This window comes from Plectropomus leopardus, chromosome 19 (assembly GCF_008729295.1).
Source record: "Plectropomus leopardus isolate mb chromosome 19, YSFRI_Pleo_2.0, whole genome shotgun sequence".
NCBI classification, from domain to species: domain Eukaryota; kingdom Metazoa; phylum Chordata; class Actinopteri; order Perciformes; family Serranidae; genus Plectropomus; species Plectropomus leopardus.
In genome coordinates this window covers 16385525-16403931 of record NC_056481.1, presented here as the reverse complement: position 1 = coordinate 16403931, position 18407 = coordinate 16385525, and the positions used below count along the sequence as shown (strand labels likewise).

Here is an 18407-nt window from a genome sequence, read left to right as displayed (position 1 = left end):
TGAGGTCTCCAGTTACGTGATCCAGTGACCAAGGGACAATATAGAGCTCTTCAATCTTTAATGCTTATTTACTAAGCCTGCTGTCTGGCATCATCATCCCAAAAAGATTTGACATAATGAAACTAGAAGAGAGCATAGACCTCCACCAAGGACAAATGCCCTTTTAAATTGTAAATGTAAAAAAAAAAAAAAAAAAAATGGAAATAATTTGTGCTTCTACCCCGTGATTTGGGTTTGCTCCAATATTAAATGGGTTCCTCCTTGGCCCATGTTACACCCTTGCACGAAATTTCGTGCAATAGACAAACAATCAGACAAGCTGATCTGAAAGTATAACCTCACTGGCAGGTAAATGTAATAAAATATACTGTACACTGAACAGAAATTTAAATGCAACATTTTTGTTTTTTGCTCCCATTTTTCACAGGTTCCTGCAGTCAGCATGCCAATGGCACGCTCCATCAAAACTTGGGACATCTGTGGCATTGTGTGGTGTGATCAAACTGCACATTTTAGAGTGGCCTTTTAGTGACCATCCCAGGGCACAGCAATGTAGTAACGATGCTGTTAAATCAGCGCCTTGATGTGCCACGCCTGTCAGGTGGATGGATTATCTTGGAAAAGTCAAAGTGGACACTAATTTGAACAACTTTGCCACTAAAAGTTGAGCGTAATTTGTCTTTTGTGGATAATAATAATAATTTTCTTTAACTTAAACCTCTGAAAAATGGGAGAAACAATTACATTTTTACAATTTAATTCGTTTGATTCAGTGCACAAATTAAAATTTCAATTTAAATCTAAAAGAACAGTCAAAAATTAGACATGATTCTTTCTCAGCTGAATAAAACATGGAGAGCTAGGTCAGCGCCCAGCAATTTCAAAAGCCAGAAACCAGCCAGCAGCTTTGGGCTGCCAAAGTTGACAGCTTGAGTAGCGGTACTTTAATTCGTTAAACTTTATAATTGGAGTGATATCACAGGGATATTATTGATATTAATTTAATGTAATACAGTCCTGAAAGTGATAAAGTTTTGAAGATAAAGGGAGGTGAGAGATAGTTAGAGAATAACAGACATGAAGTGCAGAGAGACAGAGAGTCCTGCTGTCGGCATTTGAGAGCTGCTGTGAATGTCTGCATGACGGCACATTCTCACAGCGAGTAAGAAGACTTAAGCCATGTTCTTCTACACAACCATATGCACTATAGCAACCTCTGAGGGATCACCTTCAATCCACTCAACACTTCTGTCAAAGCAAAAACCAGAGGGTGGCACTGTGCCATTGTTCGGTCTGAGTACACGGGCCTGCGTGGGTGTATGTGTGAGCACATGTCAGAAGGAATTCATTCTTTTGACTGTGGGACATCTGATATCATTTTGTAATTTAATTTTAGCAAAAATAAAGGAAAAGAGGGATCAAACTTACAAATTTTCTCTTCAGCTTGCCCTTGCTGCGGGTCGGCTTTCCCTGGACCACGGTCCCAGAGTTGAAGTCGGAGCCCATGTCCAGGTGGTCATCTGCTGAGACACTCTTCCGAAGGTAGGCAGCTCGTGCCCGGAAGTGGGAAAAGGGCGACTGGGAACGAGGGCGGGCCTCGTTGCAACCAACATGCTCAGGCTCATCTTCACCCTCCATGTCATCCTCCAAACGCCACAGTTCCCCTGAGGGAAAATAGACAGGTGCAAAAATTAGCACAAATGATTAGATCGGGAGACTGTCAGGGAGAAAACACAGGAAGAAGAAATACAAACGAAAGAGAAGGGTTGGAGATGTGTGAAACAGGTTGGATAGATAATGAATATTTATTTCTACAACGTAATCATTGCAAACTTACTCCACAATTTGCAGAATGTCGTCTGCTGATTGCTTTCATAAAATATTTCCTGTATGTAATCGAGCTTCCTTTTGAGGTGGAATATTTCAAACAAGAACATTATTCTCAGCCTGCCTCCTTAACAACTTGATTAGGATTCCATACGCTCCACAGAAATGATGGCTCATGTAAAATGAAGAGGAAGGAACAAATTTGCAGCGACGGTGGCATTTTTTTCTGCAACTTGACATGATGGCTGAGCTTTCACAGTCACACAACAGAGATGGATTTGTCCTGTCAAAGCGGAGCGCCACTGCACTAATCACAGCCGACTTCCATCGCTCTGCATTTCATGTTCGTCAGACGCCCTGTCAACGTCCTGCTCCTGGCTAACAGCACACATGAAAAACACTTATTGGTCTTTCAGTTACTTATCTGATGCATGCTGGGTAGGCAACAGCAACTCTGTCTATCAAGGCAAGGTACACTGACATTTCATTTCCAGTGAAAAAACATCAAGTTAAGGCTTTTTTTATACTGTAAAGATTTGAAGCATAAGTTAACATATGATTCAAATAAAAATTCAAATCAAACCTAAAGGAATTTAAAGGGTAGAAAGCATATTATAAATGGCGTGTTGAGTGTCATTGGCTCTCCTGCATACGCAAAAGACTGACAGTGAGCCGAAAAGAAACGAGTTCACATAAATGAGGTAAAATACTATAAAGAGTCTCATACTGTGTTTTATTTATTGTTTATAAAATGTAATGTATTACCTGCGTCAGGGCTCAGACACACACAGAGGAGCTCAGCAGAGGGGAGAGTTGATGGTGGTTGCACTTGTTGCCGTGCATGAAAGCATCATTATCAAAAACACCTGTGTGACAGCTGCCGTAAAACAAAGCATCACATCTTGCTCAATAAAGCTCAATATCCCGATACTGATCTGTTAAAAAAAAAAAACTTGATCAGCTCTGATACCAATGTTTGAGATCAGATTGAAACATCCCGAAAAACTGCCAGTCACTTAGATTAATTAACGTCGAACAAAAAATACAAAAATATTTTGTTGTTTCAGACAAGCCAGCAAAATATTCTTCCTTAACCCACCAAGGTTCTGAAGTGTGGATCCAATGTTTTGTGTACTAAGACAAATTTATATTAAGCCTTAGAACTGACTTGTAACAGCATTCTTTATTAAAAGATTTGAACAGCAAGTCTTTTGGCGGCAGCCGTCTTTGTGAGCTCTTATGAATGATCTTCAGAGTATGAAATATTACAGTATCAGTTCCACTGTCTGAGCAGCAGCCAAAAACGCATCTGGCTTCCAAAGCTGAGCCAAATAATTCTGCAACAAAATGACTAGGGAGCAACTCCCAATGCGAGCTCAGAGGCATACTTGTCACTAATATGGGATGTTGCTTAAATCCGTGAATGAAGTGTAGCTGGCTTATTAAACAACTTGAATTTAAAAAGCAAAAAAAAAGTTTTCCCAGCTACTGGAGAGATTAAGTGAGAGAGAGAGTGGTAGACAGGGTGAGACAGCATCATGGTCGATGACAGTGGTTGCTAGGCAACAAGGGGCAACGTGAGACCGTCTCTCTCAATTTGATATTTGAAACAGAGCAGCAGTAGGGCAAGAGAAAACAGACGAAAAGACAGCCAATCAGAATCAGACAAGGTAATGTGAGGACATAAAATGGAATGTCACCACTTAATGACAAGGAACGTCATTAAGTCCAGAACCATTAGGCGTAGTAACAGTAAAGATTTATTGGATTAGAGCGGTGAGGGCTGAGGTTGGCTCAGTGCTCCTCTACCAAAGTGGGGTTATTGAGGACGTTCTCGTATGTAGTTCAAACGAGAGCGAGGGTGCGACAGTGGAAGATAAAGAGAGTTGGCGGGAAGGAGGGAGAGAGTGTGTTTGCCAGCCACAACGTTGCAACGGCTGGTGTTATTTTCACCTTGTCAGTCTGTGTGTGTGTCATCATGACAAAATTCAGTCCTTGAGACACCCATTAAAGTGGGATCTACCACAGAAGCAGTTTGGAGTATTTTGCTAGGTGTTTATATGTCCTGTGTTTTGTCTGTCCGTCCATCCGTCTGTCCAGCTGTCCGTGCGTCTGTAGACAGATTTTGTCAGCACTATAGCATCACAGCCACACAAAAACCAGTCCAGAAACTGCACATCCCTCCTCTCGTCACCAGAGTCCTCTGTTCTGTCAGATCAGTGCATAAAAAAAGGAACCTCCTGCTTGACTGTCGCTATCCAGGATTTAACCAAGCTTCAGTGAATCAAAGGACGCTACAGTTCCTGATATGCTGCTGGAAACTGATGTGGCATCGGGGTCGTCCAGTATATTTTTCAGTGCCTGTACAGTGGCTAGCAGGATTGTCAATGTTTTCCTCAATATTTACTGATGTTTATATTTGCAAACCTCGACCTGGCTAGCTAGCAGAAGTCGGCAGGAAGAGAGGCTGGTGAGTTGATTTCCATCATCCTGATGAGTAACTCACAGCCACATGCCAACACCGTGCAAAGCCAACCACAAAAAGCTCCACAAACATTTGCAAAATAGACACAAGAGCATGAATTTTTGCACAAATTTAGCTGAGCTGATAGAGATGCATATGGAAATGTTGATGCCTTCGAAGTTTCAGAGATCTGATCAAGGGTGTCAGATGTAGGGAAGGGGCTGCTGACACCCCATTTAACGCCCCTGGCCCACATTCATTTTAAGTTGCAGGTTTCTGAATCATAGCTGGAGAAAGCCCATCACAACTTGTTTCCTTCTTTATTTATTAACTTCAACCACTGCATCCACAAGAAAGTGCTGAATATTAACTGAATCTGAACAAAATGCAAATTTGCCCTCAGGTTTTTGGCACTTGGGATAAAATGTGGAGTTTCCAAAAACATATTGAACATTACAATATTCCTCTTACTCTTGGTGTGCTGGAATTGAAGTTTTCTGGAAGGTTCATTTTTAGGTTTCTTTATCTGATAATTCATAGTTTATTTATGGTCAAAATTAATTTCAAGGCTGTATGGTGACTCTGCGGTTGGAAGAAAAAGAAGCTTTTGAGTGACTGTGTTGTTTGACTGCATTGTGAAAACTTTGTGCTTGTTTGAGTTTATTTCCAACTTGGCACCTCCTGTGTTGCCGCCTGTCTCACTGTGAATCCACCGGGACTTTGGTTTACTTCAAGTGGCAAACTTTGCCTTATTTTAATAAGTTCTTCTTCTCTGATGTTTTCCGTTTCTTTTCTGTCTTTGTAAAGTTGCACATTTCTCGTCTCTCAAAAGCTACACGGAGGGTAGAGTGCGGTTTCAGGAAGCGGAGGGCCTCCTGTGCAAGCTTCTCTTGTATTAAACATCCCAAATAAGGATGATAATAACGCAGCATTTTTCTTCATCCTGACAACTTGAAAAGTGACAATTCTCATCCATCTGATGGCTTTGGGGTAGCTTTTTGATCAAGTTGAGTTATGCCATGTCAATCAGCAGTGACAGACCACTGTTGACAGTGCGTGCTTGTCAGTGCATGTGAATGAGGAGAAGGTTGTGTGAGGATGTTAGATGTGACGGCAGTTTAGCTTTCTGACAGTTGTGGCAGCTGTCCACATCTTGGACTCAGTGTTAAAAGGATGGAGAGAAGATTGCTTTACAAATGACCCACTTTAGAGCCTGAGAGCTGCTAGAAGCAGAATCATCTGATGTTTAATTATCCACTGAGAAATTATGAATGTATTAAAACATACTGTATGTAGGTCACTTTTGAAACTGTTTAAAAGCAAGCCCGAGCCTAGGTTTCATATCCTGAAGAAATGTGTGGATGATTTTGTGACGCGTTCATTCAGAGATTTTAGAGAAGAGCTCCTTTTAGATTTGTAAGACTCAAAGCATTGCACAAAGGGTTTCCTTTCACACAAAAAAATCTTCACCTGTAAATGTTTTCATCCTTTCAAAAAAAAAAAAAACTCATCCATCCATAAGATGAAAGCTATCTCTGTCAGCAGGTTACAGCTTCAGGATTCTCCATGACAGTTTTCCGCCGTTCAGGTGAAGGAATTGTGTTTGATTTAGAGGCAAGAAGAAGAAGGAAGAAAAGAGGATGTATCTTTCTTGCACACGCTCCTGCAGAGACAGCGAGCTGCCATGTGCTCTACATCAGGTGGAGCAAATATCAAAGCAGCAAAGCGTTTGTGGAAGTTTGAAAGGAAACAGGATAGGTTTGACATATCTGCGACTTTCGTTTAAGCTTTAGTGGCCTCTTTCATCTTGTATCTCCGGCATGACACCACTTACCCGATCGATAGTTCAAGAGGCACATGCATTAGGAGGTCTCCCAGAAACCAAGTCCATCAAACAGCGCTGGTAAGAGCAAGACATTTATCTTATTCGACTACTTACAAGACTATTACTATGAAGGCACAAAGTGATTGTTGGTGAATGAATGAGAAACTATCCCATTTCCTACAACATAAGTCATCTCAGGATGAAAAGAATGTCCTGGGCGACGATACCAGAGTTGTGTGAAGTGTGTAGTTTTTTGGAGAATTTACTCAAGCTGTGTAAAAGTCAGATTAGAGATTTGCTATAGACTTTATGTGAATAAACATCCGAGGAGATGAAAGAATTGCAATCGATTTTACAAAGCTGCCTTTGGTAAACACACATTCCCCGTACAGTGAGAAAAAATGACTGTAGTTGTTGATTTCCATGTTATCTTTACCTGCAGGTGGCAGAGTGCAGGCCTTTGGGTGGCTGGTGTCAGTGGGCAGGTTCTTTCTGCGAGGAGGGCTCCCTCCAATGAGATCGGAGTGATGGACCCTGGAGACTGTAGGAGACTGGGGGATGCTGGGGAGAGTGCGGGACTTAGCCAGTATGGGTCTCTGCAGCTTCCTTTCCAGTGACCTGATTGGACAGTAAAAACAGGCGATTACATGGAGCATTTTGTATCCAGTTATTATCACAATAACAGCCTGTGAAAATGTCTATTAAAACTCCCCCCATCAGTGGAAGCACATTTAGGGATCTTTTAATGGTCAGTGTGAACAGGAATAGGAATAATTACCGTAAGACAGACCTGTTTTAATGTTCATGCAGCACCTATTTTAAGACTGTTAACATATCCTTTAAGCCATTACTGTGCAATGCAATGCCAAGTGTGTACACACACACACACACACACACACACACACACACACACACACACACACACACACACACACACACACACACACACACACACAGCTTAATGAGCACCAAGAGCACAGCTGCACTGATCAATAGTGAAATTGCTTCCACCTCAGCATAATCAAGCTGGAGGCCATTTAGAACACAACCAATTGAAACTGCTTTCTTTTATAGCGGTTAATACCACACGCGCTCCGGCAGGACACCAATCAATAGCCACAATCACAAGATCGGCTTAATAGCAAAGTGGTGACAAGCCAAAACATGGTTGAATAATCTGCGTGTATTAATGACAAGAGGTGAGGTGGTTTTGTATGTATTTTAAAGGAAGACACAGGTGTGTGTTTTGTTAACAATATTGTAAGTGTAAACATGTGCAACACACCGTTGTGCAGTTTTATGTTGTTCACATCTTTAGGCAAGTAGCTGAAACAAAAAGACTAGATTGCCAGTATTACATTACACTACAACAGATGGGATTAATATTACATAAAATCATCCCTAAAATCTTTTGTTTCATGTATAACAGAACAGAGATAAGACCTGACAAAAAAAACCAAAACAATACTGAGTCACTGCAGCGAATCCCTCTCCCGACGGCAGCTCTGATCAGCTTGATGTGATCAAATTCAATGAATCGTGGCCAGCATTTCAGACATCAGACTCAGCCCCGGCAGAAGTGGAGGATGTCTGACCTCCAGACTGTTGCGTGATTAGTTTGGGCACAGAACACATGAGGTTGGAAATCAGCTGAAGACATGCGAGCTCAGTTCCCCCAGGCTGATGTGTCCTGGCGTTTTCAGTGAGATGGAGTGATATTGGAAAATAAATGCAACAGGCTGATATTAAGATATGAGATTTATTTGTCTCATTTTGATTTTCACACAAGCATCAGTGGCAGATTGGGACTCAAACAACGTTATCAAGTTAATGTACTGAAAGAACAGTGCATCAAATTAAGGCAACATATATATATAAACTGTGACCCTTGGAATAGTAATATGTCGTTTTAGGACTATCAATATGAGCAGTTTTGGAAGTCAGTGGACTTCAGCCTACTCTGTCATTTAGGTATAATGGTATAATATAACATTGCACTTGTTCCTGTTTTCAAAATTCGCAACATCCTGTGGGGACTGTTACATGCAACACAAATTCATGGTTGCATATAAATGGCTTATATATGAAAAAAAAATGGTTATAATACCATTGTGTCAATAGTTCACGAATCATCCAATGAGAATAATCAAATATCATCAACATTATCTGATGTAAGACAGCCAATTATATTAGCCTTTGATCTGTGAATGAGATCATATCTAATTCATTAAATGCTTCTCTTTGCAATAGCAGATTATCAATCAGTAATTAATTAATGAGAGAATCAAATGATGCTGCATCAATTAGTTGTGTATGCATTGAATAGCAGCCTTCTTAGGGGCATGATTAACATCATTTTCCAGACAAGTGCTCTCGAGTAAAACTCTTAATAATGTGCCTGTGTTCGTGTAAAATACTTCAGCCGTCTTTTAACTCCCTTGGATGTCTGGCTCAGGATGTATTTTCAGGCTTGGGGCTATTTATCACTTGGGAGCTATCAGGTAAACCGACAGCCAGCTCTAAGTCAGCACATCCGCAGGCTCGAGAAGCAAAGTACTGACATCTGCCTGCTGTCAGCTAGTAAACTACTCCCCTGATAGAGAAGGTGGGTGTTGCAGTTGTGAATATTTGACCTGGGATCACAGAATCCCTGGATGAGATTCAAAGCAGAGCCATTGAGGAGCCGGGACGGGTGATGATGAATAATGCTTTTGTATCACTGAATATCACAGGAAGAGCTGCTGATAGTGTGAAATATGCAGGCACTGCACACACATTTTGATAGTAATAGAAACAGGCAGGTTTCTCACTCACCAGAACTCTATACTGACTTGCATGAAACAGTGTTTGCTTGAAGCAAGCACACACACACACACACACACACACACACACACACACACACACATACACATGCAACTCGTCACAGCTGGCATGAGATGAAACAACTCGGTGTCCAGTGGTAAACACATGCGCACACGTACAACCGCGCAAACAGAGTTGTTGGCCTCCCACCAGCACATCATGATGATAACACACTGGGTTGAACAGCCGGCCCAGGCCACTCTGACAATTTGGGCCTCACTCATCCTACAAACCTGTTGCTAAGCGACTCTGTCTACAAAAAAACAGGGGGAGAGAAGAGGCTTTTTTTTTTTGCCTCTGAGAAGCAATCTGCATTTTCACGAAAACAATGTCTTGCCCTGAGTTGTAAGCATGAAGTGTATCACACGTTTTTCTGTTGCCAAAATGTATTATCTCTGGCGCAGCAGTCGAGGGAGACAACTCACTTTCTTTGTTGAAGTGTGTGTGTGCAACAGTGTTGAAATATGAGAGAATGAATAAGATGTTGAAGAACAACACAATGAGGTACTTAAAATTAGGGAGGAGAGATAAATAAAGAATTGTAGGATGACGGTGTGAAAATACACTTCATGTCAGTGGTTCCCAACTGGTGGGTCGTAGGTCCATTCTGAATGGACAACAAGTGACTCATGAACATGTCAAGCTTTTATTTTTAAGTGCTGTTTCTGTTAACTCTTGCACTATGCCAACATGTTTGGTTTCTTCCCTCTATCTCCTTCTGCACTTGATTGACAATAAGCAGAGCTCAGAAAACTTTTGTTCTCTTTCTTGCTGCAGGCTAAAATACTATTTGCTCCCACTATTACAAGAGCAGGTTTTAGTGCAATGGATGTACAGCAATTTGTATTAGTGACCTATTTTAATGCTAAAATTAGTACATGCAGCCCCTTGACTCTCCTCTCTCAGCTGTGTAATGTGAAACTGCAACTGTTGAAGTATTTTTCCAACCCTGACATTAAAACCTATTTCTGAGTAGCTGAGTAGAGCAATGCACGGTGAGTTTATTCCCTCAACCTTGACTCTGGCTGCTGTATAGGTTGCATCATCACTAAAGCCTGACTAAACGGAAATCTGTCTCTGGTAGCATGATGAACGCTGGAGTGAGAACTATCCATGGTGCTGAATCAACTTTTAACACACACACATACTCCTTTTTACACACATTCCTACGGAGGTTTGACGCATTTTAAAATTTAACCCAAACTGAAACAATTCAGAATAATGACTACCAGCCTATGTATCTTTTGCTAAATCCAATCTGAAACATTCTCCATGCAGCTCTAATGAATGCTCAAGTTAATAATGCAATGCCCTTCTGAAGCCAGTTAAATTGCACATAGTTACTCATTCATAAGCCAAACTTACTGCTTGTTAGTGAGCCATTCATTAAAAGTCTAATTCAGTATTAATGTGTTCTCACTTCAGACCAGCTTCTAGGGACTCCCCGAGAGGAGTTGCCCATTGGGGAGCTCCTCTGAAAACTACAAACCTTATGGGTTTTTTTTCTGTTTGCCTTTACATCGCGAATGGGTTCGTAGGCTGATGTAAACTGGCTAGCATTCGGTACAGCAACATCACTTGTGAACAACATGCATTAAAGCCTGGGCGATTGGTCCATTTCTGTGTTTTCTTTGTCTTTTACAAGCTGTTGTTTTAGCGTTTTGTGTTGCTTGTTTTTTTTTTTTATACGGCTGAACGTTTTTTAAAAAATGGTGGTTGCTAGTTATTTATTGGCTCATATATTTGACAAATCAACATACATTTAGGTCAGCAAGGTTTCTCTTGTGCAGAAAGTACCAACACTGAATTAGGAGCTTAAAAACTCCCTGAAAACAGCGTTCCATGAATTGCAATCGCTCCTAGTTTTGCTGTGTGGACACAAAACAAGAGAGCGGTGATTAGGACTATGGTAAACTTCATATGGTCTTCAAACAACTATTGTGATTTTATATGTATTTTGGGGGACACTTTCCTCTTTTCACTTCTGTTCGCATCTCTTTTTTGACCCTTTTATTGTCTTCTAATCATTTTCCTACAGATTACCTTTTATTGGGACATCACCCTCATCTCTAAGTGATTCTTGGAAAATCAAAACATTTACACGTATGGATAAAACCGACCCATGACCGCAGCATCTTTGTGTCTTAGACACAAAGAAGACTTGGACAACTCTCAGGGGGTTATGAGAAACAGGACTGACCCTATATGGCAAAAGGATATGATCGGATTAACCTCTGCCTTCATTGTTGAGTGATTCAGTAGACATTGGTTGAGGAGTCACTAGACTGAAAAGATTGAATGAAACAGCTTTGAGCAGCTCAAGTAGCAGCCATTGTGGGGTTGCAGACTTCTACATTACAGAATGATGGATATTAACTTGCTCATTGCTATCTCATTCATCATCACTCATCATTCATTATGGACTGACTGACTTGTCCCCATTCATTATGGCTGTATCCCAGAGAGAGCAGAATTAGTGCCTACCTTCTGCAAAAAAAAGTGCTGAAACAACAGCATGAGTAAATTTGCATGTAATAATAATATACTTGAATTTTAAAAGTCCATTTGGGGGAAATAAAGAGGGAAATTCCACATTGGAACCATTCTAGTGAAATTGAAAGAATGAGAGTTATTGAAAAAAATGAACACAGCTGGACCTCTGAAGGCAAGGTTATGGAAAAACATGACACTTAATGACAAAATAAGAAAAAATAATGGCAATTCTAGGTTGACACATTTACTAGAATTCCCATATCACATACAGGTCAATTATGTAAGATTTAGGGGTATTTATTGGCAGAAATGGAATAAAATATAATAAGTATGTCTTCTTCAGTGTAAACTCACCTGAAAATTGTTCTATTTTTGTTAAGGATTGAATTCTAACCAGGAGAAGTTCAGCTGGTTGCAAAATGCAATCTTCACTGCTACATGCTTTTAACTTCCCCTTTCAAAAACATAAGAGGAAGGCAATCAGCAATAAAAGAAAAAATATTGTGATTATGACAATTAGCTATAAATATAGCTTATCCGCCTAAACTGTACTTCATTTAAAGACTACACTGATGCGTAGCCATGCCAACATACTGCCATTGGTGGGATGATAATCAAATTTGATTCAGAACTGCCTCAATATCAGCAACTATCTTGTCTAAAGTGGTTATCATTGCTGTTTTTACTCCTCCTTGGTTCCAGTGCACAGCTTGACAACAGCTTGACATCAGTGTTAGTCCTGCCCATGGTGCTGTTTGGCTAATGTTAAGCCCCTGTGCGGCACTCATTGAATCGATTGTTTTTCAACGTCTTAATTAAAAAGGTAAAAATATATAATGAAATCTGGCATGAGTGGAAATGTGACAATTCAAGGCCAATGAGGGCAGAAGTGCTGTACAGTGTGAGCCCTTTAAAATCTAAATTTAGAGGTTGTTCATTAATCTCAGTCATCTCAGGTGGCAGGTGACATGGGTACTTGCTCCACAATATTGGAATGTTAGAATACATCATGTTGCATTTTTATCCTGTTCACTCAGAAAACAGACGAGGCAGAGCTCCACTGTCCTGGTCCAACATCTACAAACAGACTTGTCGCAACTCTGATACCCTCAAACCCCTCTGGCTCCTTCTTGATGGATGTCAGGGTACAGAGAGAAAAGACATATGAGAAAAAGGGGCGATAGAGGGGGAAAGGGAATGATAAAAAAGAAAAGAAAAAAAAGCCCAAGAAGACAGAGTGAAAAGATGGGAAGGGATGGACGAGTGTGAGAAGGGGGTGGCTTGTGAGAAAGAGACAGTGAGTGGGAGAGACAGAGACAAAGACACTGTGGGGATGAGAGAGATGCCGGATTTGTGATGGCATGGAATCGTAGTGCTTTTTTTGTATCGCACATCCACCCACGTTAACACTTGTGCTGAGAGTGAATGATATGAGATTTGATGGACATTATATCAAAGTCTAGTGGCCAGTAGAGGCAGCTTTTTTACTCCAGCATGCAGATTTGTTCTTTTATCCTGATTATGTAATTTAACATCAGCACACGGGTAATTTCAACAGGGTTCTTGTTGAAGCTTAATGGTTCGTTTTTGGAAAGGACACTGCAAAAAGGAAAAAACACAAGACTCTAAACTTACCAAAGTTTTTTTTTCTAGCAGGCCGAGCAAAGCAAATGACATTCTCTTTTTGAAATTAGGAGGGTAATTGCGGCGCTGTGTTACAAAGCAAGAACTTGTTGGAACTTAGCAAAGCCATGCAAATGAAGTCTCCAGGACAGCTTCCAAGTCTGAAAAAATTAACTGGGTATAAACAGTGTTGCAGTGAAAGTGAAACTTCAAAGTCCATCTGAGAAGACACTTTGTCCTTGCGCAGTCCTATTTGGTGGTGACTGATTTAGGAATGTAGGACAAGAGAGGACAGGATATGAAACATGTCACACACTTCAAAAGTAATTTCAAATGTGGTTCCTCGGTTTAACCGTGGACTTGCGGCATTAAGGCTGTCGCTTCAAATCCCCAGATTCTCTGGGAATAACCTCAATGCTTAACAATTTCTCCTCTCCAACACCTGCTGTCACATTGCCCTTGAGCGACACACTCACAGAAACCCCTACAATCTCCGATGGATCCTCTCAGTGATCAACAGTAGAGTTGTGATTGTCGCTAGGAAGCTCCCAGTGTGAATGTCTTCCTGTCTCTCCTTTACATGCAGCATATTGACTTTATCCTGTCCGCTTCTATCAATAGAAAAGCCTCAGAATCCAATGGTGCATCAGTGGGAAGACTCCATAGTAGCAAGCATCATGCCTGACAGCACACATCCTCTGCACCTCCACACTTATGTAACATAATGGTTGCTCACGCATGCATACTGACACATGCTTACATGCATGCATATACAAACACCTGTAAGCCTGACAGTCCTGTCTGCATGCAGCGAATACACCAACTGATTGATTTTTTTTAAAAACAAAAATAACTTCCTCTCATACATATGTTATTTCTGTTATATTTCCCTGAAATATATGTAATGAGTAAATCGTTAAATTAAGTGTCATGTACAGCAAAGATCAAAACCATAATCTTCCCAAGACACAACATGTAAACAAGCACGTTTTGTTGCACAAAGAGAGGCACAAAGGGATGTGACAATGTATGCTTACACCCACAGAGACAAATGTATTATGTGTCTTGCCCCCGTGTAACCTGGAAATACCTGTGCACAGACACAGACACACACAGACACACACAGGTTACCTGGCCTCTGCCACAGTGCAGCAGTAACTGCCGCTGCGCCGCGAGCTCCTGCCCACCCGCAGCTCCTCTTGAGACTTACGCCGATTAAAGTAGTCTGTGAGTTTCCCAAAACTCGCCATCTTTCCTCCTTCTGCTCACCTCCACCTCCCTCTCTCCTTTAGCCTTTTTTTCCTTTTGATGCGTAAAAACAAAAATGTTTCTGGTTCTGCTGTGCAAAGCTCCTCGTCACACGACCTCCTGACTTGTCTGCCTTCCTCTGCTTCTACCTGGATTCAGTGGAACGGCTCAGCTGCAGGTCCGAGTCTGCCCACGCTCCCACATCCTCTTGTGCACGGCACTTAATGTGCCGAAGAAGAATGAGCCAAACCCCTGCTCTGCCTTTTTATGCCCCTCTCCTCTTTCGATCGTTTGCTACGGCGCACATAGCGCATACACTGACACTCTCGAAATAGTAACGTTTGTAACTGCCCACCAATCGACACAGCATGAGCAGAGCCCCCTCACTGAAGAGCAAACAAGAAGGAGGAGAGAGACAGAGAGAGAGGAAGAGAGAAAATGAGAGAGAGAGAGAGAGAGGGAGAGGGAGGGAGGTGGTGGCTCGGCGTCGGTCCTGGTGGTGGGAGAATATGAACTGCTATGATGCCTGTATCTAAGCCCACCCCCCTTTCTCTCTGAATGTCTCTCTCTTGTTATTTTAGCACATATTGTGTATGTCTCTCTCTCTTTCTCTCTCTCTCTCTCTCATGCATGAATTCTTTCGCACGACCATTCGACTCTTGGTGAGCACACACACAAACCTTCGATCAAAGCTAGAGAGCAGGTGGCAATGGTCGAGCTTTGTACATTTAATAGTGTCTCCCTCTTTATTTCTCTCTTCCTCTGGCTCTCTTTCTCTCTCACGCACACACAAACGCAGACTCACATTCAACCTGGAGTGCACCTGCTCCGCGATCATAACTTCCCCTGTTTGTCTATCTGTGTGACTGGTGTCAGTGTCGTGTACAGGGATAGCTCTCTCTTTAACTCTAATTTCATCAATAATGAAAAACAAGCAGAGAGCTTTGGCCAGAATGACCGGCCAGTGGCCTTTGTGCATTTATCTGAAATCCACTCAGAATATAAAAAAGGATGATGGGAGCCAGCAAGGGAACAAGGGCAAGACAGAAGGGAAGTATGCGAGGAAGGAGGGAAAGGAGGTATTGAGGGAGGGCTCTTTGTGGAGAGCTCGTTAGTGAGTGAGTGTGTGTGGCTCCCTCCCACACATCCAGACAGCATCCATACAGGCATTCCTCTGTCTATTCGCTGTCTCGCTCTCTCTGTGTTTTTTAGAATAGGTGTCTTCTTCTTTTCTCTTTCTCTCTCTGCTTTCACTGTCAAAATGTCTCAGTTGCATCCTCCATTTACCTCTCCATCCCCTCTAGCTGTCTGCTCCTCCTTCCTTTCATCCATCTCCCTCCACATGCCTCCCATTTCTATACCTCTCATCCTCTCTTTCTCCTCTGCTTTCAATCTCCTTCCTTCTTTTTCCTCTATTCAAACAGCCAGAGGGTAGCTTCTTAAAATTATCTGGCATGTACATCATGTTTGAGAAGAAACCCCAAATGTGAAATATATGCACTCGCAACAGGCTCTCTAAAGCAGCCAGGACCCACACTTCAAGAAATAACACAATCTCACACTCATAGACTGTATAAAAGAAGTGGATGCAGCCTCCAGGTCCGCAAAAAGAAGCCAATGCGGAAAGTGCCTCAAACTTGTATCTTTCCAATGGTGAGCAAGGGGCGTCTCCACTGGTTGCAGAGGAGGTCCAGTTTAAGTCCATGAGAAAATGACCCCCCTTCTCACTTGATTTATTCGAAACCCCGAGTAATGAGTCCTAAAACCCAGAAATCCGTGGTTCCCTCGTCTCAGTCAGGGGGTTTTCTGAATGGGTTTTTGGTTAGAAGCCTGAACTAAAGTGTATGGTTAACACTAGCTTAAGAGCCTTTACATTTTGTTCTACGACATAAAATACATTAGTAAATATCCCACTCACAAACTTAGAAGCTTTTATGTATCTTAAGGAAGTGGCTAAATGAGACTACAGGATGTCATCATGCCAAACAGGGCTTTACAGTCTCATACTGGTAGCGACACAACCGTAGTATAGTTCTTTCAGCCTAACAGTGGCATTTTACCTCTGGTGACTGCATTTAGGCTTAAAAATCCTGATTGTGGTGATAATTTGTGAAGATTATTTTGCTAAACAAAATGTGTAAGTGTCATAAGTGCTTGTTTACCACAGAGTTAATTTTCTGCAGTGAGCTAGAATCCAATGGAAAAATCCCATAGGCTGTTTAATGAGGGAACCAGGGCAACGTTAGCTTCCAGGTTGGCCTACAGAAAAGCGTCATCACTGAAGCACTCTATTACCTTAGTAAATATTTTCCTACAGAGTTTATGGTCTCAATCGCTAAATTCAGTCTTGTTTAATATAAAATAATGCTCATTCTGTACATAATAGTCCTATTCAGAGTAAAACAGACAATAAAGCAGGGTATGCTTTACTGCATGACTACCTTGTCATTAACATGTTGCCACAATGGCGCTGTTCTCTGGTTCTGTCAGTCAACCCTCTTAAATATGGTTACTTCTGGCTCCAAAAAAACAAAATGGTGAAGGCCAAATTGTCAAACTCTAGACTCCAAAGCAGAAGTCCACAAGGGCATGGTATCATTTAAAAAAATTATACCAGTACCATTATAATGATACTAACACCAAGAGAGTACTTCATTTGATACCTTTTTTGTATTTTATTGGATACCCACCGTGTGAATGGAAGCACTTAGTTACATAAAATGCCACAAGATGCCACAGGCGTAAAGTATAGCCATACTTTTAAATGTTTTGGTGGCATTCTGAACTGCCAGCTCTGTCAAATGTATTGTGCTCGACACACCACAGACTGTATGGGTTGTAGCTGCTGTGGTAGTGAACCAATCACACACTGCATTAAATTAAAGACACTTGGCGTGATTGGCTGCAAGTAAAACTATACTAAAAAGTCATTTTTTTCTTGATGTAGGTACAAAAAGGAACAAATGCAGGTATCGTTTAACTAGAAAAGTTTCCATACTTCTTGGTATTTCTGTCGGTATCAAGCACCGATACCCTGCCCAAGAGTCTACAAACCAATGGGTGACGTCACAGTGGTCATGTCCACCTCTTTTATACAGTCTATGCTACTACAGTCTACCCACTACAGTTTTCATCTTACTTAAACCATTTATATATTAACTGATAATAAAATACAGCTTTGGAGGGATTTATTTGAGGACTAATCTGAAACACTATTGGAATGATCATGCACAGTTACTGGTCAGCTCACATTAATAAACCTCACAAGCAGTTGCCAGATTTACTCAGCAGCAATAAAAAGTTGATAAAATCACACAGAATACATGCACTGCATTTGTAGTATAAGTGGACAGGATACCTTTTTTTCCTGATCAAAATGATGCTCAATTGTGATGTATTTGTGAGCATCACCACTAAGGCTGCAACTAACTATTATTGTCATTATCAATTTATTTGCAGATTATTTTCACAATTAAGCATTTGGTCTGTAAAACGTATGTAATAATATTATGTAAGATACATAATCATAATACAGAATAAGATCTGCACTTTGAGAAGCTGGAACCATCAAATGTTTGTTTGTTTGTTTATTTTGCTTGAAAAATGTCTTACTCGATTAAAGCAATTATCAGAATAGTTGCCAATTAGTAGTTGGTAGCTGCCAGTTGGCAGCTGCTCATTGAGCTACATTACAGAACACTACAGTAATGATCACATACTGTGTGGACGGCTAAAGGAGAATCATTCTCAGCATCCCCACTATTAATCACAAAGTACATTGCCAAGACAAAATATGTTCTAGTTCTATTTAAAGTTGCATCGAAATCTGAATATTTGCACAGTGGAATTTGAGGGAATGCACATACAGGGATCTGTCTAAACAGAGATTGAGACTGTGACAGTTTACAGACTATGTGTCAGTGTGTACTGGTGTGTGTGTGTTCTGTTGCTTTGCTGTGATCCCACGCTCCAGTTAATGTTGTGTGAAAGGTGTGGGCTGTGTGAGCTTTGCAGGTTCCTGTGCCAAAGAGTTCAGCTTATTGATCCACCTCTCCCGTCTCCCTC

The 18407-nt window shown here is 41.2% G+C and overlaps 1 protein-coding gene across 1 annotated transcript in view; it reads right to left on the bottom strand.

Moving 5' to 3' along the window:
* Positions 1-18407, bottom strand: part of LOC121958366 (ankyrin repeat and fibronectin type-III domain-containing protein 1) — a 169049-nt gene that overhangs the window by 127771 nt on the left and 22871 nt on the right. The window contains exons 4-5 of the mRNA XM_042507254.1: positions 6553-6734; positions 1429-1664 (exon numbers count right to left, since the gene is read on the bottom strand). Of these exons, the coding sequence (XP_042363188.1) occupies positions 1429-1664; positions 6553-6734 (418 nt within the window). The remainder of the gene's footprint in view (positions 1-1428; positions 1665-6552; positions 6735-18407) is intronic.